Source organism: Pyxicephalus adspersus, chromosome 4 (assembly GCF_032062135.1).
Source record: "Pyxicephalus adspersus chromosome 4, UCB_Pads_2.0, whole genome shotgun sequence".
Lineage (NCBI taxonomy): Eukaryota > Metazoa > Chordata > Amphibia > Anura > Pyxicephalidae > Pyxicephalus > Pyxicephalus adspersus.
The window spans coordinates 64,023,862-64,050,382 of NC_092861.1; the positions used below are offsets into that span (position 1 = coordinate 64,023,862).

The 26,521-nt window shown below is 36.6% G+C and overlaps 1 protein-coding gene across 1 annotated transcript in view; it reads left to right on the forward strand.

The window, feature by feature from the left end:
- Window positions 1-11,962: 11,962 nt before the first annotated feature.
- Window positions 11,963-26,521, forward strand: part of HCRTR2 (hypocretin receptor 2) — a 45,591-nt gene continuing 31,032 nt past the window's right edge. Inside the window, exon 1 of the mRNA XM_072408458.1 lies at window positions 11,963-12,450. Coding sequence (XP_072264559.1) covers window positions 12,234-12,450 — 217 coding nt within the window. The 5' untranslated portion in view covers window positions 11,963-12,233. The remainder of the gene's footprint in view (window positions 12,451-26,521) is intronic.

Here is a 26,521-nt window from a genome sequence, read left to right on the forward strand (position 1 = left end):
TTCTTCTCTCTCTGCTCGTTGTCTTGCGGGGGATGAGGTGCTATGTTTCTCTATCAAGATCATGCTGCCAACAGAGGGAGCTGCTTGTACTGTGAGATAATCACAGCGGCAGCATGAGAGCTATGTTCATGCTTTTGTCATTATCCTCATATATAAATCCTCATATCTTCTTCACTGATTGTCATTGAAATGTGAAATTTTCAGGGTACCCAGGAGATTCCAAGAGCTGCTACCAAACCAAGTATAAGAGACTAAAGAGTAAATATACCCAGGGAGGTGGGAATAACATTAAAGTTGCCAAGCCTAGAGTGTATGCTCAATATGTACAGATAGAAGTAATAAAGAGTGGCTTTTTGAAGGCAATGTTCAATTAAAAACGTTTTTTTAATTGGTGAAAATTGGACTCCTGACCAGACAAAGTCCCCCTGTGCTATACAAAAAATAATATAATAAATAAAATTAAAGCATACATCAAAACACATTATTATTGAGTCCTTGTGTGTTTTTTTTTTGGTCTCTCAAACCCAACGCGTTTCATCTATTGGCTTCTTCAGGGGATGTTTTTGGAGACTAATATTGTATTTTGAAGATGGATGAAGTGCAAAAACAACTTTGTTCGGTGAGGATTTGGGTTCTGGCATTAATATGATGTTAGGATAGTTACTAATTAAGAATTGTGACCAATTAGGTTGATATTCCAAAAGAAATGTGTTTTGTTTTAGCAAAGTTTAGGTTGTAGATGGTAGATGTGTAACAGTCTAATTTATAGGTACTGGTTGACTTTCCAAGATATTTTTTTTATGTAGGAGGTGTTTTTTTTTGGTAGGAGCTTATCACGGGGGGGCTCCTCCAATGACCTACTACTGACTTCCTCACTCATAACCTCATCACAGGCACTGCTCCAAGACTTTTCTAGAGCTGCCCCAACTCTCTGGAATTAATAATAATAAAAATAATAATAATAATAATATGAATAATACTATACCTGTCACTGACAAAAAGAGCATGACTCAATTAATTAGGCTGTTGGACTGCAATGGCTGTCATAGCACACAGACCAGATTAACTAAACTTTAAAGCCTTGAAACTAGACCCTTTTTTAAAGCTTGGTATCTTTTAGGATAGAAAAATGGGCTGCAAGTTTGTGTGCTCCTCTCTCAAGAAAGCAAAAAGCTTGCAGTCCCCTTCCCATTTGTCAAAACTTTAGCCCCCGCCAAGGGCTCCCATTGGGGGAAAGAACCTAATCCTCATAATAAAATTCATGTGTTGTAAGGAGTTTGTAGGAGGGGAGCTACCCCCAGTAGCCACCCACTCACACTGGTAATATGTATAGGGATATATAGTACCTTTTGCCCATTCCCAGGAAGGCTTAAATTAACCATAGTAAATACACAACACAGGGGTTTAGAAAAGGTATTGTTCCTTTAATTTACTATTTACTTTCTTTTTAAACTCTGAAAACATACTGTTGAAAAGCTGTCCAAATCGTGTGCTCCAATCCTCGCAAACCTTTTGTCACTGGATCAGCAGGGGAGTCTGGGGTCAGCTGTCTTTGGCTGCCCTCCTGCATGATTGGCTGAAAAAATGAAAACATTGGTGACAGGAATCACGTCTTAAACATGATGGGGCTCAAACAAAATACATGCACAGTAAATCTGAAAATATGCAACTACTGAAAAATGATTGATGATAATGCCAAAAGCCAAACAATTCAAAATGGGCTGACAAAACTATCACTACTACACAGACATACCAAAAAAGGTTTTAATTCTGCAGAAATTCATCAACCCATACCCATACATACATTCATCATAGTTAGGGGCTGAATTTTTGGAATGAACATCAATGTATTCAGTACTTTCAGCATTTTAAAGAGAAATAACATAAAAAAGGCAATTCATTGGATAGTTGTGATGAATATGCTTTGCCAAATTCTATATCCTTTTCAAACATCAAATTGCTCATGAATTCATTCAACCTTCCTTGAAAAAGCCAGCATGTCATGTAACTTGCCAAGAACCATGGAAAACTTAAAGTTAGTTTGACTAGAATTCCATATTTTCTGTATTCTGTCATTTCCATACACACCAAACATAATAAAGTGCAAATAGAAGCAGAAACTTAGCTGCTAGCACTTCCCCCAATAATTCTCCAAACCTCCCTACAACTCCATCAATCTTTCTCCAAACCTTAATCACCTCTTCAACAAATATAAGCAGAGCTGTACCTAGACTGAACTCCTACTTTCTGAGAAACTAAATCTCACACAGATGGGTGATGTTCTTACAAGTCCTTGCTCTTAACTGATCGGACAGCAGAGCGCTGAATGTTTTCTTGCACTACATGCTAATTAGCTTGATGATAAGGTAATCGGATCCTGGACATATGGCCTACCCGTTTTCTTCAAATGAGCCCACCTGTTGTATAGCATTGATTTTGTCATCTCTCGTTAACATAATAAATAAATTATTTCTACAGAGAAATGTGTAAAGTTGTTAAAATTTTACAAATTACTGAGTCAGAGTCTGATCACTGTAAAACTCTTTTTTTTCTGAAAATATTTGCGTTTCATAGGAATAGCTACTTGATCCCATTTATGGTAAGCAATCAATGTTCCATAGGAAAATTGTTCTTTATAATACTAATCCTTTCCTTTTATTCTTTTCTATTTAACTTGTCGATCTGCACAACAATATTCATCAAATGCAAGAAAACATTCTTATAGTATTTGACATCGTTGGTGGTTTGAAAAACATGGTTTTTAGCAGTTGTAAATGTGAAATCTGATTGCTAGCAGTAAATTAATCTGAGCTGAGTAATAGGACCCATGCCACCACATTTCTTTTACCCAGTTTGATTAAATTAGCAGAACATTGAAGAAGAGAGCATGAGTGTGTATATTTCTGCTTTGCATAATACTCATTTGACTGTCAATACTGACCTTTTTTTCAGCTACTGCCATCTGCCTACCTTTACTGTGTAAAAGATAATATAAACATTCTTCAGTTTCCAAGTTTCTGCTTTAAGCAAGCTACATGGCTCCATGTTAACCATATGCAAATTTGTACAGTTCAAGGCTTTGTTCCTTATAATACCTATTGATTTACAGCTCTATATCATCCAACGATTTACATCAATCTATTTACATTACAGTACATTGACAGGCAAGAGTATGAACATCTAAAACATTAGCTGTAACACCTGGAGTATACGCAGTTTATTTCATTGACACTACTGTATAATATACAAGTCTCACAAATGTCCCTCTCTTAGCATAGTGGATGTTTTTTTATTTTAGCTGTGGATCCATGCTTGTGATTACTGCCAGAACATCTGTAAAATTAATTAATTGCATACTTAGTTATACAGCAAATATAAACCCCAAATGAATGGCTATAGGTTGGTTAAAGCAGATACTCAGATTAAACTGAGTTTATTAAAATTCATCTCTTTTCAGTTTTTGTATCTCAGTGCTCCTGATTGCTAGCAGTCTCTGCACAACCACTTTCTCGCTACATGGGTTATAAAGATAGGTGCAAGGCATTTGTTCCACGAAATAAAACCTAGGTTTGGCTGGTATTTTCTAGTGATCAATCATTTTTTGAAGGTGATCTAGAAAATCTCTGTGTCTAGTACAGTTATTTTTCAGCCTCTGGAATTCTCTACATGGAATATTCCACAGAGTTAATAACAATTTTAAAAAACGTTTTGATTGGGATTACCTAATACAGGCTTCCACTTAAAACAATATCCCAAAACTTATTGGAAGATCAGAAGATATGAGAGGATAAAGGATAATCACAGGGTGTTTTTGTCATAGAATCAAATAAATTTAAAAATATCAATTTGCTTTTCATTGTTATTGGAGCCTCAATATAAATCTCTTGTAGAACTAGATCTGTGATCTTTAGACTAAAGAAAAGGAATCTGTATGAACGCTTGCTAAACTGGATGTAAAATGAATTCTCATTGTTATATCCTTGGTCTAGAGAAAAACAGTGTCATACATTTAAATAGGGCAGTTTGAACACTAACAGATTCCCAAGCTGTTGAGTTTATCTGACACATTTTATGGACTAATCCAACAATTATGGGCTTTTTTGTTGAAATTTTGGGTTTGCATTTTTTTTTTTGTTTTCTTATACCAGGCATACAGGACCCATGGGCAGACATAGGGAAGTGCACAATGTGTTGCTGCACAAGCGCCCCATACCCTCTTCAGCCACAAGGGGCCCCTGCTAAAGCCTGAACTCAGTTTGGCTGGGGGGTCCAAATCAGTTCTGCACCAGGACCCACTGTTGGGTATGTCTGCCACTGACATGTCCCTATACCTGTCACTGGAGTGCTGTGAATGTGTGGGTCTTTGCTAACAGTAATGTCAATATGTATGCCCTTTCAGCACCAAGTACACACCAGAGGTAATCCCAAAATAAGAAGCCATTTTAAAACACCCCAGCTCCAAGATCTACTCAGAACCTCTGGTGCCCAAGAGTAGTGATGGGTGAACTTCCCCGAGTGTGGTTAGCTACAGGTTCGTCAGTTTACTGTGAACCTATCTAGGTGAATATTATAATAGGGGTCACAAGGAGCCCATTAGTACAGTAAATAGTAGGGAGCATTAACAATCATCAGCTGATGGAAATATTTTGTGCTATTTACATTAGAAATCTGGTTCCAGAACAGGCACTAAGTACATGACAGCCAGCATCATATTGGCTTGTGGTTGTTGGCTGGCAACCACAATTAACAAAACATTTGACAAATTAAACAACCATTTGGGACACCCAAAATTTGTAATTTCCAACATCATCCCTACCCATTAGGAAAAAGGTGGATGACCAATGTGAAACCTTCTTTCAGCTGTAGGTTGCCATCTGCTTCCCTCTGAACAGAAAAAAATATGCTTGCCTAGTTCTTTGTATAACAGCAGCGGGTCTTAAACACACATTTCAATTTCAATTAAAGTACCTTGAACATGTCCACTGAAATTTCACGGACTGGCTGTCAACTTGACAGATGTTCTCAGTTGCAGAAGTCACAAAGGTTGCTGCTGTACAAATGTTAACTGCTAAGATTGCTGCCCTTTGCAAGGTTAACCAATTAGTCAGAACATTTTGGTTGCTAGGTTTTAAGGACAGATTATATACTTGAGATAGACAACACTAGGACACACCATGACACTAAAGGACAATAAAACTTGGTGTTGAACACAAGACTATCTGTGTGAAAAGTAGGATTTCTAGTGGCCACTGCAAAGAATTCTTACGAGGACCTCAGTGAATGACCTCCTTTGCTAGGTACCTAACAATGTTTTATTTTACTTAGATGTCCTGATTTAATAAAGCTCTACAAGACTGGAGAAGATAGACCATCATAAAAGAACTTTGGTGTAACATTTGCTATTAGTTGGCAAATATTTTCAATCCTGGACCAGATGTATTCGAGGTTTGCTGGAATACCAGGTTTCCCCCATGACAGTTTATCTTCTCCAGTCTTGAAGAGTTTTAATAAATCAGACCTAGTATTTCCACCTCCTATGTCTGGATCATGAGTGTTGTCCACTGTCTTTGCCTTTACATCCTCAGAGCTACTTAATTCATTCTTCTCCCTCTTCCTGCAGCAGACAAAACGGCTTTAAGGTGCCGTGCACATGTACCCCAAATTCCACAATGTAATGCAAGTTGTAATGCAATAGAGATCACTAGAAATATTGGTTTGTGCTGTGAATGCTAACTGGTAGAAAGTAAATATAAATATATATATATGTTGCCGCTGGTGGACATTATGTTTAGATTAGTGAAATTATTTTTTCCTGCTTTGCTTACCATTAGTTTTTTCCTCAGAGACACTTGTTGCTAAGCATCACATCACAATGCCCTTCCATTGTTGGTATACAGAGAAAATATGTAGTGCATATTGTAAAATGTATTCATATCGTAACTGTATGACAAAAGACTACAAATTATGCAGTCAACACTAGTAGTCAAACTGGATAATGCATATTTGCAATTGAAGTATGTCTTTGAGAGGAAAAATATAGGAACTGACATTGCTGCCTTGCTTTTAAAGGAAATATGTTCTGAGAGAAATACAGACATTGACATTACTGAACTCTTTACGAAAATGATAGTTGTCTGGATATTTATGGATTTAAGTCACAACCTAGGGCAAGATAGAGATTAAAAGGGTATAATTTAAATCATTATGAAAAACATGTTTTGAGAGAGGGTTTAATAAATGTGATCTCTATTTTTTTTAGCACAATTGTACTTTTTTATCAATGAAAAAATGTTCAAGTCTTCAGGGAACCCTTTCTATAATCATATATCCACAACTTACAGTACATTCGTATGGTGGACAGTAGGAAAAATGCTTCTTACATTGCTGAACAGTTGGAAGAATGCCACCCTTAAAGATACTCAAAAAGAACATTAGTATCAGTTAATCAGACCCGAGAGTCACACATTGCTCAAGGAACCCCTATCAACCTATGGAGGAAACACTGAGCTAGATGGTCATAGAAATCTCAATGCAGCATCACGTTCCAGAAAAGTACAGCACAATGGAGTACAAAAAGTCCCCTGTTAGTACTAAAGACAGCCTTGTATTTTTAAGGTCGATGGCTACCTCATCAGATCTTCACTAATAAAGAGGTAAGCAAACCACTTTATTCTACAGATCCAAGGCTGGGGTTACTGTCACAGTCTCTAAATTCATTTTGCCATAAGCCTTTACTCTTAATATCTACTTCCAACAGCGTGGAAGCACATGAAGAATATATGACCTATATATATGAGGTATCCTAAGTGAAATAACTAACCAATGTTGCAGTAAAAGCACAGGGATTTCTGAGTGATTTGACTAAAGATAGAAATCCCAGTACTAATATTGTATCATGGGGCACCAATCATTTATTGACAGGAGTGTGACAGTTTAACAGTCTTTATGTGATTACAATTAATTAAAGTTGAGGAAAGACATGATTGATGATGGGTCAACTTTTTTTTTACAAAAATATTTATTTTAATTTTTAAATTTTAAAAAAATATAGTAAGTAAAAAAAATGTAGTTATGTGTTTTCAATTAAATATATTACTTTTTTTTTACTATGTTAATGTTTAGAATTACATGTAACTCTGTGAAAATAAGTTTGTGGTACTAATGTACTTCTGTACTGTGGGAGAGGACAGATATCTGGAAGCCCTTTATGTCTCCCCAAATAGATGTCACTTTTTTGGGGGGACTAAATGTAGGTATGAAGCCCTCTTTCCTAATATTGGTACACCTCAGTTTTGAAGGTAGACTTAGAGCCTGGTATGGTACTCAAAGGGGGAACTGTCTGCTCGCTACACTTAGGACTTTCTACCTAGTTTGTAAGCATCAGTGTACATTTTCCATCTGTCGCTTGACTCCTGATATAGGCAATCCTGACTTTACTGCAGGCTTATAATTGACTTTATTGAGAAAACGGGGGACTTATTCCTGCCTCCAGACCGTTTTTTAAATGGGGCACCTTCTTGACCTTAGATACTTCAGTATATAACCAGCAATGATGAATCCACTGTGAACAGATTTGCAGTTTAGCCATTTTGTGATATCTTCTTCTTTACACTCAGCCTAATAACCCTTTCCATTTCCAACAGCTCAGTCTTGCTTATGTCCCACTGAAATATGTGACATCGGCCATTTGTTCTTTGTTAATGGCTGTCCAATCTTCTAGTACAGATTAGGTTCATCAAGCATGGGAAGTAGTCTTTGATAAACAATTCACATATCATTACTTTATGCAAAGTTTATGTTAATGGTTAAGAGATTAACTATATGTTGAGGTCCAGATGGTTCCACACTCCTTGGTATATTTACAAATTTGTTGCATATTTATGCTGGAGATATGAGAAAGAAGTTGGCAAATATTTAGTGAGATTTCCTGGAGCTTTTCCAGTTCTGAAAATTGGTACACAATACAAATAACAACATTTTTGCCATTTTCAATTAAAAGGGTATCCAGTCTTTTGTGTAATCAATAGATGGCTTAATTGTTCATTCTTTCATTAAGTAAATTATATATTTTTACAAATGTAATCAAACCAGCCAGTGCTGTATTTAGCACTGCCTGTGGAATCAATGTAACTAAGCAAGGTATTGTCAGTGACTGGCTCTCATTTAGGGTATTGTGCTGGATAATGCTGGACAACTTGATTGATGGTGGATATACTCCTTGGGAAGTATAGAAAGTTATTTTTATGAAAATGATATATATTTGATGTTTTATTATAAAAAATCTTTTTCCAGGGTAAGTATATGTTATTATTTTTAGGTTTAATCTTTCTGTGTAACAAATACCCAATCGTAAGCAAAAAAGTGTCAGTTTGGCAAATAAGTACACTGTAAGCCACTGCAGAGTAGTTTCCCTGGGTAAATAAGGTAGATGTTGTGGAACATCTCAGCTAGTGGCAATAACTACATTACCAGATGTTCTCATGCTTGGACCCTATAGAATATGTTCAAGTTTATAAGATTTTCTAATGATTATGCCCCCAAGAATTCTTTGTTCAAATGGTAGTTACCCTTTTAACCCTTGAGAGATAATGGTAGTTAATGGTAGTTACCCTTTTAACCCTTTAGAGATAATGAACTCCAACTGCTCATATTTTACAGCCCTATACGCCTGTTGACAAGTGGCAGGGTTTCTGGGGAAATGAGACTCCATGGTAGACAGGGCCTGCTGCTTCCCCATTGCAGTTTCTGCCCCCCTACATATTTAACTCCAATATTTGAATAAGCCTCCTTCCTTACCTCCTAATATGTTACTTCTACCACCATTCACTCATTCTAATTTATTCCAGTTACTGTCTCTGTAGAATAAACTTTACAGCAAGCTCTTTCTCCACCGTCCTTATAACCATACTTAGCACTGACTGGAAAATATACTTTTAATCTTCTCCCTCTCTGATGTTGTGATGGTATTTCATTTGATTGATTTTACTGTCTTTGTTGCACATATTGCATTTAATTTTTATTTAGGATATGAAAAAGTATGCTGTGCATATGTAGTTTTATTGTAGTTATTGTAGTTAATAATGTTTGTAAGGGTTATTAAGGAGGAAGTTCTAGTTTCCTAATAATATAGTGCTCTACAGATATAATTCATTGAACCAGTTGCAAAGATAACGGTGTATCTCTTTATCTTTATAAATACATGTAAAGCATAATGTCTTACTTTTCATTAGATCAGCTGGCTATCACTGAAGCAACATACCAGTGTGCATTTCCCCAAGATTTTGCTTGATGAAGCTGAAGGCTATTGACTTTTCCCTTTAATGATCTTTAATGTCTTCAGGTATTTATTTTCTTTTCATCATTCTTACTGAGACTGTCTTTGATGTTTGCATAAATTCACTAGCTCGAACAGACTTTTCTGTGCCTTTCGTACTTGGTAATCTCTGTTATGTCAATGAAATAAAATTTGGTGCTTTTAAAGTTATTGAAGTTTCTGTAATCAGCATTTCAATAAAAGGCGGCTTACATGAAAACCATTACAGCTGGATCTTAATAAATGTGTCATCCAAATAAATGTGCTAAAGCTTGATAAGTCTTAAAAACTGTAAGGAAGATTAGCAATTTTATAATAACATTAGCTTTAGTATTTTACAATGAAATCCTTGGATCTATATCATCAATATTTTTACAATGTTTGTGTTACCTAGACTCAGCTCAAAGAAAACATTTTTAGTTTTTTTGCCAACCATCTATCCTATTTTCTTTAGCTTTCAGGTAGACAGATTCCCTTTTGGGGTCTACGAAGAAAAGCAATGTATGGGCATGTACATTACAGCCTGCTGGCTCCAGAAGATGGCTCAGAACTGCCTTCAGTTTGTACAGGAGCGGTCTGTGCTCCAAGATCATAAAAACATTTGCAGAGCTTTCAGAAAATGTTGCAGTCTTTGAAAGCTTTTTGAAATACTTTTCAGTTTGAGGAATTTTAATACAGATTTTAACTGATTGCATAGCCGTCACAAACATCTAGCAGACTTTAGCAGGCTTTTTGCTACTTTTAAATAGTGCTGATAATTCCTAAATGCCTATTTAAACAGCTTAATCACTTAGATTAAAGACACAGTCAGCACCTTCAATAATACATTTTTTATTTTTTTTAGTAAAAAATGGGTTGCCAAGGTTTTGATCAAGGTTTACACATTACATTTTTCAAAAATTTTCATCTATTTTAATGAGTTTCTGCGGGTGAAACATAGAAAAGCAACCTATCACCACCGGATATTTAAATATACATGCAAATTAAGATATATAAATTGTTTGTGTCGGTCTGCCCAGAGCTATCTCATTTTTATGATGAAAAATTGGTGGAAAGTCATGAAACTATCTGAAAATTGCTGTTTGTATGTACAGCGTATTAAGGTTTACTGAAATGCTGATTCAAGAAATTGTTCCGTGAATTATGTATGGATGATAGGAACTATTCCCCTAAGCGCAACTATCCAGAAATGATATTGTTAGACTTTAGAAAGAAATAATCACACTGCAAATGAGAACTTTAAAGGAGATAAATGAATGCTTACTGTTTTTATTTCCAGACTGCCAAACCTAAAGAGAACAGTACAGCCACATGTCAAATTGAAGTTGAATCCAAGTTATTTAACAGAATTTAGCAGAGTAAAAGCAAGTGCCAAACCTGCTATAAAAATAAATTACAACTTATTCAAGATAGCATAGAAAAGTAGATGATCTATGACTGAATGATGATCAAGTGGAATATTAATGACAGTAAACTTTAAGTGAACCTGGTAAAACAAAAATATGATTGCTTTCATCCCTGACTTTTAAAATTTACAGACTTCTGGTCTGGAATCCCTACTATTTCTTCAAAAGCTAGCAAAACACTGATTTGGAACAAGCATGCATCCAGTGAAATCAGAAAAGTCTAAACTTGCATATTAATTAGGTAATGAAAAATGGATCAGAATGACAACCATGAAAACTGCCCTAGTCTGTAGCGGTAGCTGACATTGACTATCCTCATTGGTTCTCTTTGAAACAGCAATCCAGTGTAAAATGTCTGGCAAGAAACTTAAGAAATGTTATCTCTCTCTGGGCAGTGAGCCCAATCATCTCTATCTTCAAGCTTTACAGCCTCCATTAGAATCTGACATTTGTCAAGATTGTTGTTGTGTAGTGCAGTATGGCTGGCAGATAGACCGTTGCCACATAGTAGGGTACACTGACATCTGCCACTCCTGGAAGTGTTGCATTAAGAACTGGCCTTAGCACTAATAGCCAGCAAAGTTTGGACTCACTGCTAGCCGTAAAGGTAAGTATACAGCACTTCTATTTCATTTATTAGAATTAACACTTTTTATGTTCAGAAAAAGCTTGCTTTACTTTTTTAAATACAGTATTAAAGTCCATTCCTGGTATTGCATAGTAATAATTTGTTTTCTATATTCCTGGCAATACAAGCAGCAATTTTCAGGCAATTTTTCCAATTTATGGTTCTAAAAACTATATTATGCTCACTCTATTTTCAGAGTTAACAGTCACACATAGTCTTATCACAAGCACAATGATTCTAATTTCTGCTGTATGCAGCACACAAATAAGGGAGCAGAGTGGACTGACAGCAGTTTAGAGAACAAGAAATATGGTAGTTGTTACAGAGCAGTTATGGGGAAAAAATAATCTTTTATGCAGATTAGCTTTAACAGTTACTGATAGGTATAGCTGATGTAGGTGGCAAATTAATCACAATAAGGCTTGCTGTTGAACTGAATTTTCAATATTAATAAAAAGATTCAAAGAAACAATCAATGATCTTTTTTTTGTGTAGCATACAACAGGCAGCCAAGCTCTAAACTGTAAAATGAATGCAGGGGGAGGGATTGCAGGGGAAGGGATTGCAGGAGGAGTGAGCACTCCTGCACAGGACCCAATGACATGGATTCAAACACTGAGATACAAGCAAGCTAGTCTCTTCTTCTATGATTATTCTATTTCACTTAATCCAGAGGAAGAACATGTCCAGTAAAGTACCAGCTCCTGAAAAGGGAAACTACATGAAAAGAGTCTTGTGTCTTTAACTTGGAGCACAATCCTATTTCTGCAGCTTGTTTTATTAACATCCAAAAAATGCTTTTGTGTGCACCTGTACAAGCTAATTCGTCTACAGGAATCTAGCAGCTCTTTATGCTTCATATCAGAAGAAATCACACACTGGAAGAATGCCAGGAACTAAAGTTAATGATTATCTTTATAGGAATAGGTCTGCACTGGAAACAAATGTGACACAAGAGCCACTTTTGAACCCATCTTCTGATTATGATGATGAGTTTTTGCGCTTTCTTTGGAGGGAATACTTGCACCCAAAGGAGTATGAATGGGTGCTTATTGCTGGATATATTGCAGTATTTATTATTGCTCTACTTGGAAATATCTTAGGTAAGTAAATGGTTAATGTCAAATTTCTACTGGGTCTAACAATAAATATTTAGAACAATTTCATGGGCACTGCAAAGCTTTGGAGAGTGCTGGGACTAGCAACCAATCAAACCAATGTCACCATTGTTAGGTTTAAACCAAAATAACTTTGTGCTTACTCTTTGTATTTCTGTTCTTGCATTGTTTTATGAATTTGCCTTTATGAATGTGTGTGTGTATTGCATGTCCTTTCTATGAGAGGTATTTTGATATGAGACAGCATTCTTATAAACTTAATAGGGACCCAATACAGGGTGTATTTCAATTTATCTAGGGTGGCTCTGTCCATTGTACAGTGGTGCTGAAATCCACTAGAGATCTAATACTAATGCTTTTACTATGTTCATGCTTATCCAGGTGCATGCTGATGTCATGTTTAATTCTATACTTTTGTCATGATTTTCCATTGACCAAGATCTTACAATTCAATGTGTCTGGCAAACCTGAAGGTTGACTTTATTGATTTATAAGTGTTTTCAGCACAAAGCATTTGAGATTCTGTATGTACAGAACAGTGCAATTATTTGCCAAGCAGGAGATTGGTTTGGGTTCATACAGCAATCTGCAGCACTTCCACTATAATCTTTCTTAGATTGTACTGACAATTTATAATTAGCCAGGACGCTTTTCAGAAAATGGTGCTGATGGTTGTGGTTTGTAATCATCATTGACTTCTCTAGCTGTTTGAAAGCTTTGCTAAACATGTGAATTACTTTCTTTCAGAGTAAAATGTAGGTTTAACATCTATTCCCAATAAGAACTATTAATGTTTCTATATTTTGCTGTGCTTTATTGAGGCATCTTCATAGAAAGCTCAATTCATCACTAAAAAGGCACAAGTTCATCAATCAAACCACAGCTGCATGTAAGATTGTGAGATCCAGATATAGCTTGGTTTTCCTAACATGAATACATAAATGTGCTACTGTGTGTGCCAGGAGAACACATTTATTAGTACTTTCCTATATACCAAGTAACTGCCTAGTTTAGTCTACTTCATTTACTAACTTTCTAAACATTCACATGTAATTCTGTTGCTAAGTTTTCAATTTGTTCTACATTTTGTATATTGTATTTGATATCATTATATAACATAGGTAAAACATTAATACCAAAACGTGCAAGTTAATGTCAGCCTGGGTCAGAATAGTTCAAAAAGAAGGAAAAATAGTAGAATACCTGTAATTTTATTTTGTATTCCTCATAACTAAAGAAAATGCATATTGGGGTTTATTAGCTCCAGCTTTAGATTCAGTGACCCTTTTTTAGATTTACTAGTTACTGTCAGAGTTGGGAACATTAGTTTTTCCAGCAATTCAATATGGAAATCAGTTTATTTGTTTCAATGCAGTAATTTAAATAACAATTTAAAAAAGAAAAAAATAACAAGAGGATTGTCAAGTAGGATCACAGCCATTGATCAGTCTGCTGGCCATGTGTATGTTTTTGTAATTCATTCATCACAACCAGTGGACTGAACTGCACCATTTCCCATATGATTCATTAGTGATCACACAGAGCCATCTAGTGTTGTGGATAGATAACTATGCTTTTGTAGGATTACCCAGAGCACTTCAACTTCAAACTTGTCAATATGCATATTTGTGTGTATGGGTCCATTGCAGAAATGTATTTATTTTAGGAATAGTTTAAGTCAATACAATAATGTACAAGTATATAAATAAGGTTTTTAGAACTGCAAAAAACTATCACATTCTTTTTATTTGCCATTTTTCCTATTCAAGATTTTCTTCCACCATATAAAACTCTGACAGATGTCTGTTGTGGGTCAGTGACATGTAAACACTTTCTTTACATTAAAAAAGGGTATTCAAAAATTCAATATATAATATATAATACAATATCCCCACAAACTTACAATTGTTAAACCAATATCTGTTTGGCAATAAAAACATTTTACTGTAATTAGTACTGAAAACATTTATTTTGGCTGTATGTCAGACATAAAAAATGAATTAATCAAAACCCTGCCAGCTTGTTGCTGAGACAGATAATTGATCTTTGTGTTAAAGTAGTGGTCTATGTGCAGATGTTTAGGACATCTCCTACTGAAGCAGACTTAGAAGTTGCCAGTCAGGGAGAATGGACTTTACTGATTGCAGAGCTGAAAGCCTATCATAGCAAAGTGTATGTTTGACCTCCATTTCCACACAAATATCAATGGCCCATCTGTAAAGCATGGTGGCAGGGAAGAGACTTATCTATTCAGGCTGTGGCTGCTTTTTAAAGAAAGCCATCCATAATAAGTCTTCATTGATGCACCTATATATTTTTTTTTAAACTGATAATTTAGTTGGTATTTCAAAAAATTTAAATCTCCCTCCAACGAAAGCTTCCAGCTCAGAAGAGCAAGTATGCTATTCAGTATTTCCATGAAAAGAAAGCAGCATTTGTGATCAATTTCCACATTGATCCTAACCTACGTTCGCCTCAGACCTGGGCAGATTTAATTTGGCAGGTAGGTTGCACATCCCACACATTTTGGCACTTACACCTAAATACAGTTTGCATCAACAACAAGCAAAAATGTTCACTTTACACTAAGAGGCTTCCCTCTAAAACACCTCTACTTTGTGATTGGAGTATGAAAGGAGAGCAGCACACTGATAATCTCTTCTTCATTCTCTTTCAGCACTAATGATTGGTTCTTTGTGCTTCTTCTCCATCCCCAAATATAAGCTTTGCAATACAGTAGATTGCAAAAGGCTGATGATAGGTCTAATTACTCAAAAGGCATGCACTGAATAGAAAACAAACATGTATTAAATGATGTAGTAGTAAGAATTATTAGAGCTGCATTAACTTGAATCTGTTATACTTGCCTGGAGTTCATTAAACATTTACTTGAAACGAAATATGAATAAAGAAAATCTTCCTCAATTCTTCTGCTTATAAAATAATAAAGTAAAACTAAAACTGAAAACAGCCCTTACCCCATTTGTACTATAAAGGTGTTCTATAAAAGTATTATGTCACCATACTCCCATTTCCATTACCATTTTTCCTTTATTCCCTAAAACTCGGATTTCAAATGCTTGCGACATTTCTGTCACATACACAGTATCTTTTACTACACTTATAGAACCCTAGCTTTTGATTTAATAGAGCTATACATTGCTTAGTCAATCATCCCCTAAGATGTATATGGTGGGCTCTTCATGCTTCAGATAGATAAGTTAAACCAACTAAAAGTTTGTCCAAACCTTTTTAATGACTTTATGATAATGATAGAAACCTGTAATATAAATCTTTTTTATATGTTCACAAAGATTCACTATGTTGTCCCATACACAACACAGAGGACTTTGAGATATATCCAAAACACATAATAAAGCAAAATGCTTGCAAGAATCTTGCGGTTGTTATCAGCTGATGTATGCTGATGATGGCATTACGCTGGCAGATGCACACCTGCTAATGACATTGTCATCGATATTTTATGTGCTGTGATGGGAGAGCAAATTTTAGTTTATTACTATGTCATAATGGCCAATTGTAGCCACAAAATTTGTAAAATACAATTTTTAGTTTCATTTTAACGAGCTGTGCTGCTTCCTAATTATATGTGTGTTCCCCTGAAATAGTGGACACTTCCAAGAAATGTTGGCAAGAACAGCATTACATATTTATTAGGTCTGTGATGGGTCTCTCCGGGTCTTGATTGAATTGATGTGGTATATCTGTTCTTTTTTTTTTTTCACTTGTCCGGTGGGTGGACTTTATAGTTCACTTCCTAAACTCTCTTCATAATTTCATGGGGTCCATTCCACTTGCTTTCTGCCGTGTGGACAAAGACCAACAACCGATCCCTAAGTCCGGTCTCCTGATAATAGACTGTGGACTTCCTGTGCTTGCCTCATGTATATTACTGCTGTGATTCGGTCTTGCATTTACGAGACATGTTTTATCACAGAGCAATGGGGAGGGGGCTCTTTCTCCCAATACTCCTTAGCTATATCTAAGAGACCTTGTGGATGTGACCTGTACAAAATCTCAAAAAGAGATAACCTCATGGATGATTGGGGAACCTCACAGACTGCAAACATTAGGTATAGCATAAGACAGTCCCAGTCTCCCCTTCATGTAACTCAATTACTCTTTTTAGGATTCCTTTGAGAATGAGACACCAACTGACATTCAAGGTATGACCTAAAATAATTCCTAGCATCTGCAAAAACCCCAGGCCAATGGAACCTCTGCAGGACTCGCTACTGTGTTTCTTCCACAGCAAAGTGACCCCACAAATGGGTACATATGTGCTTAGACCAGCTTTGCAGGCAATCTCCATTCCCTCCTACAGCAGATCTTTTTCCCACATCCAAACTCTACCAAATGTGAGTTACCTGAAATGTTCACACAAGGGTCATGTGGTTTAAATAATTGTAAATTGCCCAAAGTAACAAACAGTAAAAAATATGTCCCTTTTGGCTCCTGGCTAGCTCACTTTGCAGCTCCTGACTGGTATATACATACAAAACATAAGGCAAAGTCCATAAGCAAAATGGGGCAAATTACAATTTTAGAGGTTTTCCCTCAGCAGCAATGGTGCAGAGCTCCTTCGCCTCAAGTCTCCAGATTTACAATGGATATAGAGCTTAGACTTTTTTTTTAGCCTGCTAGCACAGGTAGAAAACCCGAAACATAGACTGAATGGTCAGGAAACCCTCCTCACTCTTCCCTGACCTGCTCCAGGACCTTAAACTGGTTTTCCACTCTTCTAAATCCATACTGGAAAGCAACTCTACCCATCTTGGAACATAAAATGCCTGACAATGGGTGCAATGTAAACACCGTTTCACATTTTTTATGATATACTGTGACACACTCTTCACACACTATATACATATTGATGTTTGTAAACTCTACAAATAGAAATGTTTACCCCAAATGGGAGCTACATATAGAAAAAGTAAAACTTTGCCCATGCAGATGCCACAACAGTTACAAACATGTTAAGTGGAACGATCAAAATATAGAACTACACACTAGGTGTCAGACAGCAGTTAAAGCAGTGGCGCCCGACCACTGGACTACCTATGAAATAGAAACTAGTATGTAGGAAAACTAACTAGACTTCCTTTAAAACAACAGAAGAAGAAGAGAACAGAGAAGACAGTTTCAAATTCCAATTTTCAGCAAATGCATAGCTGCATGTCTTGGTTTTCCATGACTTGTTCTCTAGTAGTTAAGGCTGTGTCCCATGTTGTCTAAAAACCCCTAGGACATACAAGTAGCCAGTGTGTAAGCTCACTGGTCTCATCCTGCAAATATGGTATCATTTTCACTGAATAATAAAGTGAAAATTAAATAGAAATTTGAAATCCCAACACAGACGTGTCCACCTAGTCTTGGTGTCCTATGACTTGCTTTGTTGTAGTTATGGCTGTACCACTGGACTACTTAAGGGATGCAAAAAAAACAGTATGCAACTTGCAACAGTATGCAGCTCATTGGTACGCCCCTTGAAAGTGCTGTATAACGTTCACGAAAATGTTCCCTTAACTGAAAAAATATAAAATCCCAATTCTTTGTTTGTTCTTCAGCACATATTATTATTATTATTATTATTATTATTAAACAGGATTTATATAGCGCCAACATATTACGGAGAGCTGTACATTAAATAGGGATTGCAAATAACAGACTAATACAGACAGTGATACAGGAGGAGAGGACCCTGCCCCGAGGAGCTTACAGTCTAGTGATTCTATTGATGTAGCCCCTGGCCACTGAAGTGCACAAGTAGATAGAGATACAAATACTCAATGTATAACTAACCCCACTAGACTACAAAAAAAATTGCAGTATCACTTAGTCCCTCCAACTAGAAATGTGAAAATCCCATTTGACTACATATGCATACATGTCCAACGCATCTTTGTGTTCATCTAATGGATTTGCAGTTTGATCCTGGCTCTACTTAACCATCATTGAAGTCAACAGCCAACAATAAAATCAGTTACATCAAAACATGTTTTAAATTATTTATTGTTTGCTAAGTACAAAACTTACAGTATTTTTTGTACTAGTAACTTAGGCACTTTTATTTATAAAGCAGTGAATGTGATATTCGGCATACTTTCTTTAGTGGAGAATCAATCACTACCATTGAAAACATGTGCACCTGTAACATTATCCACCAGAGAATATGAGCTGAATATAAGATCTACTGCTCTTTAAATAGACCTATATATTTTTAAGTATGGTGAACAAATGTTTTCTTTATATTTTAAAATAATTTGCAACCTATTTGTAAATGTTTATGAATCTGTACATGCTGTTAAATAATCAGAACACAACATGCTTTACTTTTTTCTTTGTTAATTGATTAAATGCAGTAAGCTACCTCTTTGGGATGAACGACTGACCAAAATAATAATAGCCTGTTTGAATGCACATAAGGATGTGTATGGATACCAAGCAAGTGATTTGCATTATGCTGGCAAGGTAGGCCAGTTCTCCGGGAACTAATTAGCATTTTCTGGAGAACTCAGGTCTGGGATCTAGAGAACACCACTCATATAAAAAGGACAGGTTTTGAAAGGTATGATTCTTTAACAATATTTAAATGCTTATAGCCTGCTAAAAAGAATTGCTCTCTCTGTTTCACTAATATTCCCAGCATTATCCACCTAGGAGATTTATTGATCATTGTTTAGACAAGACAAGAGTCAGCACATTAAAGAGATGAGTCCATAGAGAGGCAATTTGATTCGGCAATATGTCATGTTTTAAAATGTATTTATATACATACTATAGAGCGTTGCTGTGTGTCTTCCCTAACCAGTTATCAGCTTTTACATGCTTACAAAGAGATTCAGCACAATACTATTAGTTTTACACAGTATGTATGTAGTAAACTCCATGCAGATAGTGTTCTGGCTGAGATTTAAACCTGACCTAGCGCTGCAAAGGCCAGAGTGCTAACCACTGAACCACCATGCTGCCCATCTTATATGAGGTCAGATGGAATATAATAATAATAAACAGTATTGATAAAGAGTCAACATATTATGCAGCGCTGTACAATAAATAGGGGTTGCATTGACAGATACAGACTGATACAGGAAGAGGAGAGGAGCCTGCCCATAAGAGCTTACAATTTAGGAGGTGCGGGAATTAGCACACATTGAATTTTTGATTTAATAAACACCATTCAAAATGTAAATCTTTTTTTCACAATTACAATACCTAAGTTGACTAATACAATTATACCTATTCATACATGTTATGTAATAATTGATCCTCATTGCAAAAATTTCTCTTCACTTAATGATCCTACGATATGAGGTCAGATGGATAGAAAGTAACGGGAGATCTCCCCAGCAAGACACAGACAGTATTTAAATGCTTGACAAAAGGACTTAAGTGACTTTGTCATAAGGAAAGAATAGGGACCGCCATTGCAGTGACCATGCCCTAGGTTCTCCGCTTTGAGTGTTTTACAGGTCCAGAAACAATTTATTATTTGAATGAGTTTTATGATAAATAAATGTGTTTCAGGGAAAGAGAAGGACCCCTTTAATGAGTGAAATTTTTGAGAGAATGTACACAAACATGGAGATCCTTGGTGATAAAAAGCCACCAGCTTCAATCACTGGTATAACAGCCTGCCATGTCAGCATCTCCCTTGGTGCCCCTGGGATGAGCAGAGTATACCAAGAAACCTACTGGCTCTGGTAAAACTCAGGGAACCCTGGCTTCATTCTACAGCATATCTGTTGATTAATGGGAATAATCTCTGCAGTCAGAGCAAGGATCATAAATAAAGAAGGTCATTATATAGCAAAAGAGCTTTAAAAAAAGCAGAATGTGATCAATACTCCTCAATGATAGAATATGGTGTACAGAAGTAGTAGTAGATGAAGTAAGAGCAAAGAAGGGAAGTTTTTGTTCCTCGTATTCTTCAAGGCAGCATAGGGTGGGTAGATGTAGGAGTGCTGTAAAAAATTAAACTGGAAAGGGGACATTCTTCCTCTGTTCTTCTCTTTAAGTTTATTGTAGCATTGCACAATCAGAAGGAGTAGCGTATGTACTACATGTTAATTACGTAAGGGCATAGCAGGGATCTTTGTGATGAGGATGGTGGTGGGAGGCTGCATTGGATGTAAGTATAAAGAAAGGGGCTGAGTTGAGTACAAGAGCAAGAATAGTGCAGAGATGCGGAATAGTTAAAAAGGGGTGCAGGTGTACAAAGGTTAGCATTAGTCGAAATGAGGTGCTCAAGTGGATGGTGGCTTTAGGGTGGTTGCTTTTGGAGAATATTTATGTCAATACTGAAAAAAGAGCAAAGGGTAAAACAGATAATGAGAGAATGTGGAGCAAATTGTGAGCAGGTGGTACAGAGGTGCACAAATAATGATGGACCAAAGGTAAATTGGCCACGAGAGCTCATTTTAATATAACAGACCCTCCACCATCAAAAAAACAAATGATTCTCCATGTCCGCCAAGTTGGAAAAGTCTGTTCAAGACTTTAAAAGGAAGTGGAGAAATGGGAAGAAAGAATAAGCAGATGTCCCTTTTCTGTTTCACCTTTCCACATTTCCAAAAATAAAATATCAGATCAGTAAAAAAAGACAAATTAATCTCTCACTACAGGTTCCCTTAAAACAAGGGTTATCTGACTTTTTTTTTTGTTCTGGGGCCAAAAGAGGAAAGTAATTACCATACTGGGACTCACGGTAGCATCACCAGGGTTGGTATCATGTGGTGTAGTAAATCATCATCCTCCACCCAGAAGGTATTTCTTGGCTGCTGAGGGGGTATGGTTAGATAAAACCTGAGCTTACTCTGTTCTTGGTGAAGAATGCATAACACACAGAGTGCAGGGTTCCAGAATAGGTAACATGGCCTTTTGTTGGAGCACAGCAGAACATCTATGCAAACACACAGACAAACACACAATTACTATTTTTGGTGGCATAGCTGGCCATTCATGCATGTCTGATTGCATTCATATTGGTGTAATATAGAGGCAACATGAATGTTATTACATCACTTGATGTCACTTCTACCAACATATATGGTGCAGAGATTCACTAATATGTTGTGAGTACAAGTGCCTTATCCTCCCTATTTTTTGTCAGTTAAAGTTTAAGTAGGGAGACTAGCCACCCATGAAAGACAGGGCTGTGACCCAATTTGATTTGCAACCAACATTTAAAAAAATGCAGTCTTAAAAATTGGTTTGAGTAGTATTGGATTTTAGAACTGCAATTTTAACAGAGGATAAATAACAAGATATTTACGCAAATTAAATGCATTTGTTATACAAAGGAAAGCTGTCTCTTGAGTCCTTTCCTCCTAAGGAATATTTGTTAACACAGCTCAAAAACAGGTAAGGATTTGCAGTAACATTTATTGTAGCTTATGTAATTGAAAATATGAGTTATAGAGTTAAATGCGCCAAATCTGAAATGAAGGTAATTATGTGTGAAAAATATATTTGCTGTGTACATTCATTCACTAAATACGGAAATAAAGCCAAGTAAGGAAAGCTTCCAAAATGTAAGTAAAGGTTACTGCAGTGCAGGTAAATGTAATTCTATCAGTCACAAAAATGTTTTAGTGGACTTTGGTGCTCTGTTTTTACTAAATTAGTGCAACAGAGGCACAAATGGGAAATGTCGACCAAGATCCTAAAAATGTTCAAGTTCGTGTCCTAGAGCAATAAAAAATGACTTATTTTTCAAGTGACTGATAGGGTTTAAGGGCTCCAGATTATAAATTAAAGATACGCTAAGGTATAAAAATTGGCCATTTAAATGAACAAAATAAAACACAATGCATGTTACCACCTAAATGAACCACACATTAATTATGTACCCGAGGCTGGCTCACTAAAGTCATTGATACAGCCATATGGTCAAAGATATTTCAAATAGAAATTCTTCTGATTTTGACAGTTAGTAATAGGTACCTAGTGATACTAATTATTTGGAGCTTCCACAGGTAAGCAATTTTACAAGAGATTGTGTATATAAAATTCATTCCATATTAAATGAGGAAGTTGTTGTCACTGGTTCAACATTTTAAACTAAAATACAGGATTTTACTTATAGTCACTGTACAGTACATTCACTGGTGCCATCGTTCTGCTTATATATGTCACCTAGCACCCCGTGTTTGTTGCTTTGGGCACTTCCATATTGTCCAGAGCATGCCATATGAAAGGAAAAGAAAATCTGTTACATATCCTCATTTCTTAGCAGCACTCGTGTAATACTGGGAAGTGAGCTCGTAGTAGCCACAGCAGTAACAGAAGAAAACTATTTGAACCCATAGGTACAGTTTTGTAGCTCTATTGCTGTTGACACTCAAACCTTGAGAAAGGATGTAGCTCACTTATGTCCCACACACCCTGACAAGTAAATGAGGCCTCAGGCTCACTCAAACTCAGGCGTGATTCTTCTTCAGGCTGCCAAATTCAATACAATATAATTCATACAATTCAAAAATATGATAGGGAGGGTAAAGGATAAATAAAAAGGATAACTTAAAATGCAGTAAATTTTAATCAGCAGGCTATGCCAGACATGTTCAGCCAAGGGGTGCAATTAGAAGCTCTTATAATTACTTATAAAATACATAGTTCATCTGAAAGTACATATGGAACAGTAATGCTAGCCATGCACTACACTGTTTTTTCTTATTAGTATTTTCCATCATAAATAAGATTACTTTAAATCAAACTTTGTCGATCAACTATATTGGCATTACAGTCAATTTTACCATTATATTTATTGTATATCTAAAATATTCTATAGTTTGACTAGCTTAAGGGTCATGAATCCGCAATTGGTCATGTTTTTTGATAGTGGGCCTGATTTATTAAAACTCTCCAAGGCTCAAGAAGATACACTTTCATCAGCTACCTTGAAACAGACTGCCGTGTTTCTGAACTTGAAAGTGCAGGTCGATGGCCAGCTAGTTGCGTTCTAGGTTTTCAATCAACCTGGGCTAATTCCTAGTACAAAAATGTTCCAGTATACCTGTGTTTCCAGAGTTGCTGTCTACATTTTATAGTGACCCTTCCTGCTTCAGTAAACCTAATTACCATCCATTGCTGTCCCAGGGGTTACTTACTTCTCCCTGTTTTGATTATGCTTGCTTACTGCCAGGCCCAATTTATAATAGAGCTATTTGACAGTGTATAATGCTTTAGCTCATGTTCTTTGGAGATGTCATCAGCAAAGTTCAGGGCTCTTTGTGGGATGCTTTGGTGAAAAAAGTCTCTGCACCTTTGCTTCCACCTTCTCTAAACATGCATATAGCCAGGGTCCACTTTCTTGTGTACTTTTTACAGTTTTCTAATCTGTTCATAACAAATTGATACAAATATTGATTTTAATTTTAGGTTGCTTTTTTTCCCTTTACAACAGGCATTGTGTCACCATCAGTTTTACATTTGATTATAAAGCTATAAACTCCATTGTTCCTCAGCACCCTAAAGCTGCGTACACACTTGCAATTTTTGTCGTTGGAAAGGATCTTTCACGATCCTTTCCAACGACAAGGGGCTGCAAGATGCATGAACGATGCTGTACATACAGCACCGTTCATGCTCTATGGAGAGAGGAGGGGGGAGAGCGACGGAGCAGCACCCTGCTGCGCGCTCTCCCCTTCCCTTTCATTACGATCGGCTGTCGTCCATCGTCCGTGGATCCGGCAGGTCGGTCGTCCGGACGATGGACGACACCGACTGTACACACGGAAGATTTTCGCCCGATAATTGGCCGATGCCGATTATCGGGCGATAAAAATCTGCCGTGTGTACGTAGCTTTAGACTGTCACAGCTGTATCTGTAGCAAACTAAATGACAATGCTGTGTAATGATGAGCTTATTAACTTTATCACCTAATTGTATCAATATGCATTGTTAGAAAATAATTTAAAATGTTCACAGCCTGCACATAGCTTAATATTGAATTATTCCTACAACTAACAATTGTCAGGCACACCATCCACATATCTGCTTTTCTAAGTAATGACATAGGCTGTTCTAGAAGTTTTGATAAAAGAAGCCATTTCTGAAGATTAATTAAAGAACAATTTCAAGCTCAGAGTAATTTAACCCTTTCCTATGTGGGAAGGGTTAGTTTCATAAAAATGGTGTTCCCTTAAATTCTTTATTTGTTACAATCTTTTATTTTAGTTCCTAAAAAAGCTGAATTGCAAACTAGTTGAATTAAAATCCATCTGGAGAGGTGGAAGGGCCAGTGCTGTACATTAAATAGGGTTTGTAAATGACAGGCAGTTACTGAGAGAAACCTGAGAGAAGAGAGAACCCTGCCCAGAAGAGTTTATAATCTAAGAGATGGGGGAAGTATCTCACAATAGGAAGGGGAATATGAAATAGTGGGTGAAAAGTCAGAGTTTTAGGAAACAGAAGAAGAGGGGGAGACAAGTTTGAAAAGATAGGTTGTGAGTGCTCCTTAAATGAGCAGAAAGTAGGAGCAAGCTAAATAGGACGAGGAAGACCATTCCAGAGAGTTGGGGCAGCCCTTGCAGTCTTGGAGCCGTGTGTGGGATGAGGTTATGTAGTGAGAAAGGTAAGTGGGACAAGAACTGTAGAGGGATTTGAACGCATAGCACATGAGCCTAAATTTTATTCTAAGGTGAAACTACAAGGAGAGGCAGCAGAAGAGGATCATTGGGAAAGATGGATGAGTCTGGCTGCAGCATTCATATTAGATTGTAGAGGAGAGAGTTGGGTTAGTGGAATACCAGAGAGGAGGATGTTACAGTAGTCCAGACGAGAGATGGTGGAGCATGTACAAGGAGCTTGGTGGTCTCAGGGGACAGGTAGGGGCGGATTTTGGAGATGTTGCATAGGTGAAAGTTGCGTAGGTGAATTTCCAGGATACGGAAATGTTCTGAATATTGGGAGTAAAGGAGAGGCCAGAATCAAAAGTGATGCCAAGACAAAGTGCCTGAGGGGAGGTATGAATAACAGTGTTATTACCAGTTAGTAATATGTCAGGGGGCGATTTGGAATTTGAGGGACAAGGTGATGAGTTCTGTTTTATCCAAGGTAAATATAATGGCTCAAAACTGATATGATTAAGAAACAGTCCAGTAAAATTAATGTTGACAAAGCACCAGGACCCGATGGATTACATCCACATGTCCTCAAATATCTGAGCTCAGTTTGTTCAAAGTCATTATCTTTAGTGGTACCAATGGATTGGCTTAAGGTCAGTGTGGTTCCTATCTTCAGAAAGGGAGCAAAGTCATTAGCAGGTAACTACAGACCGGTTACTTTAACGTTCATAGTTGGAAAGGTCCTAGAGAGTTTGATAAAAAAACCACATAAAGGAGTTTCTGCTAGAACATACTATTACAAGTAGTAGTTAGCATGGACCGATGTTGTCAAACAAATTTACTTTCTTTTTATGAGGAGGTAAGTAAACAGGTAGACAGTGGAATAGCAGTTGATATAGTGTACTTGGACTTTGCTAAAGCATTTGATACTGTACCACACAGATGGTTAATATGTAAGTCAGAGTCAATAGGTTTAGAAAAGTCAATCTGTAAATGGATAGAGAACTGGCTTAATATTCGCATCCAGAGAGTTGTAATAATTGATTCATACTCTGAATGGTCTAAGGTTATTAGTGGTGTACCCCAGGGTTCAGTGTTGGGACCTTTACTGTTTAACATCTTTATAAATTATGTAGAATTTGGAATTAAAAGTACCATTTCTGTGTTTGCAGATGACACCAATGTGGTAATGGAATTAAGTCATTTCAGGATGTCTATAATATATGTCTACAAGCAGACCCGGATGTACTGTTTGATTGGACAGCCAAGTGGCAAATTACATTTAATATAGATAAATGTAAAGTTATGCACTTATGACTGAGGGTTCTGGTAGATCATAATAATAGCGTGCAATGCCAAGCTGCAATATCTAAGCTAGTAAAGTACTTTCTTGTATTAAAAGAGGAATAGACTGCAGAGATGGAGACATAATCCTGCCCCTGTACAAAGCATTGGTCAGACCACA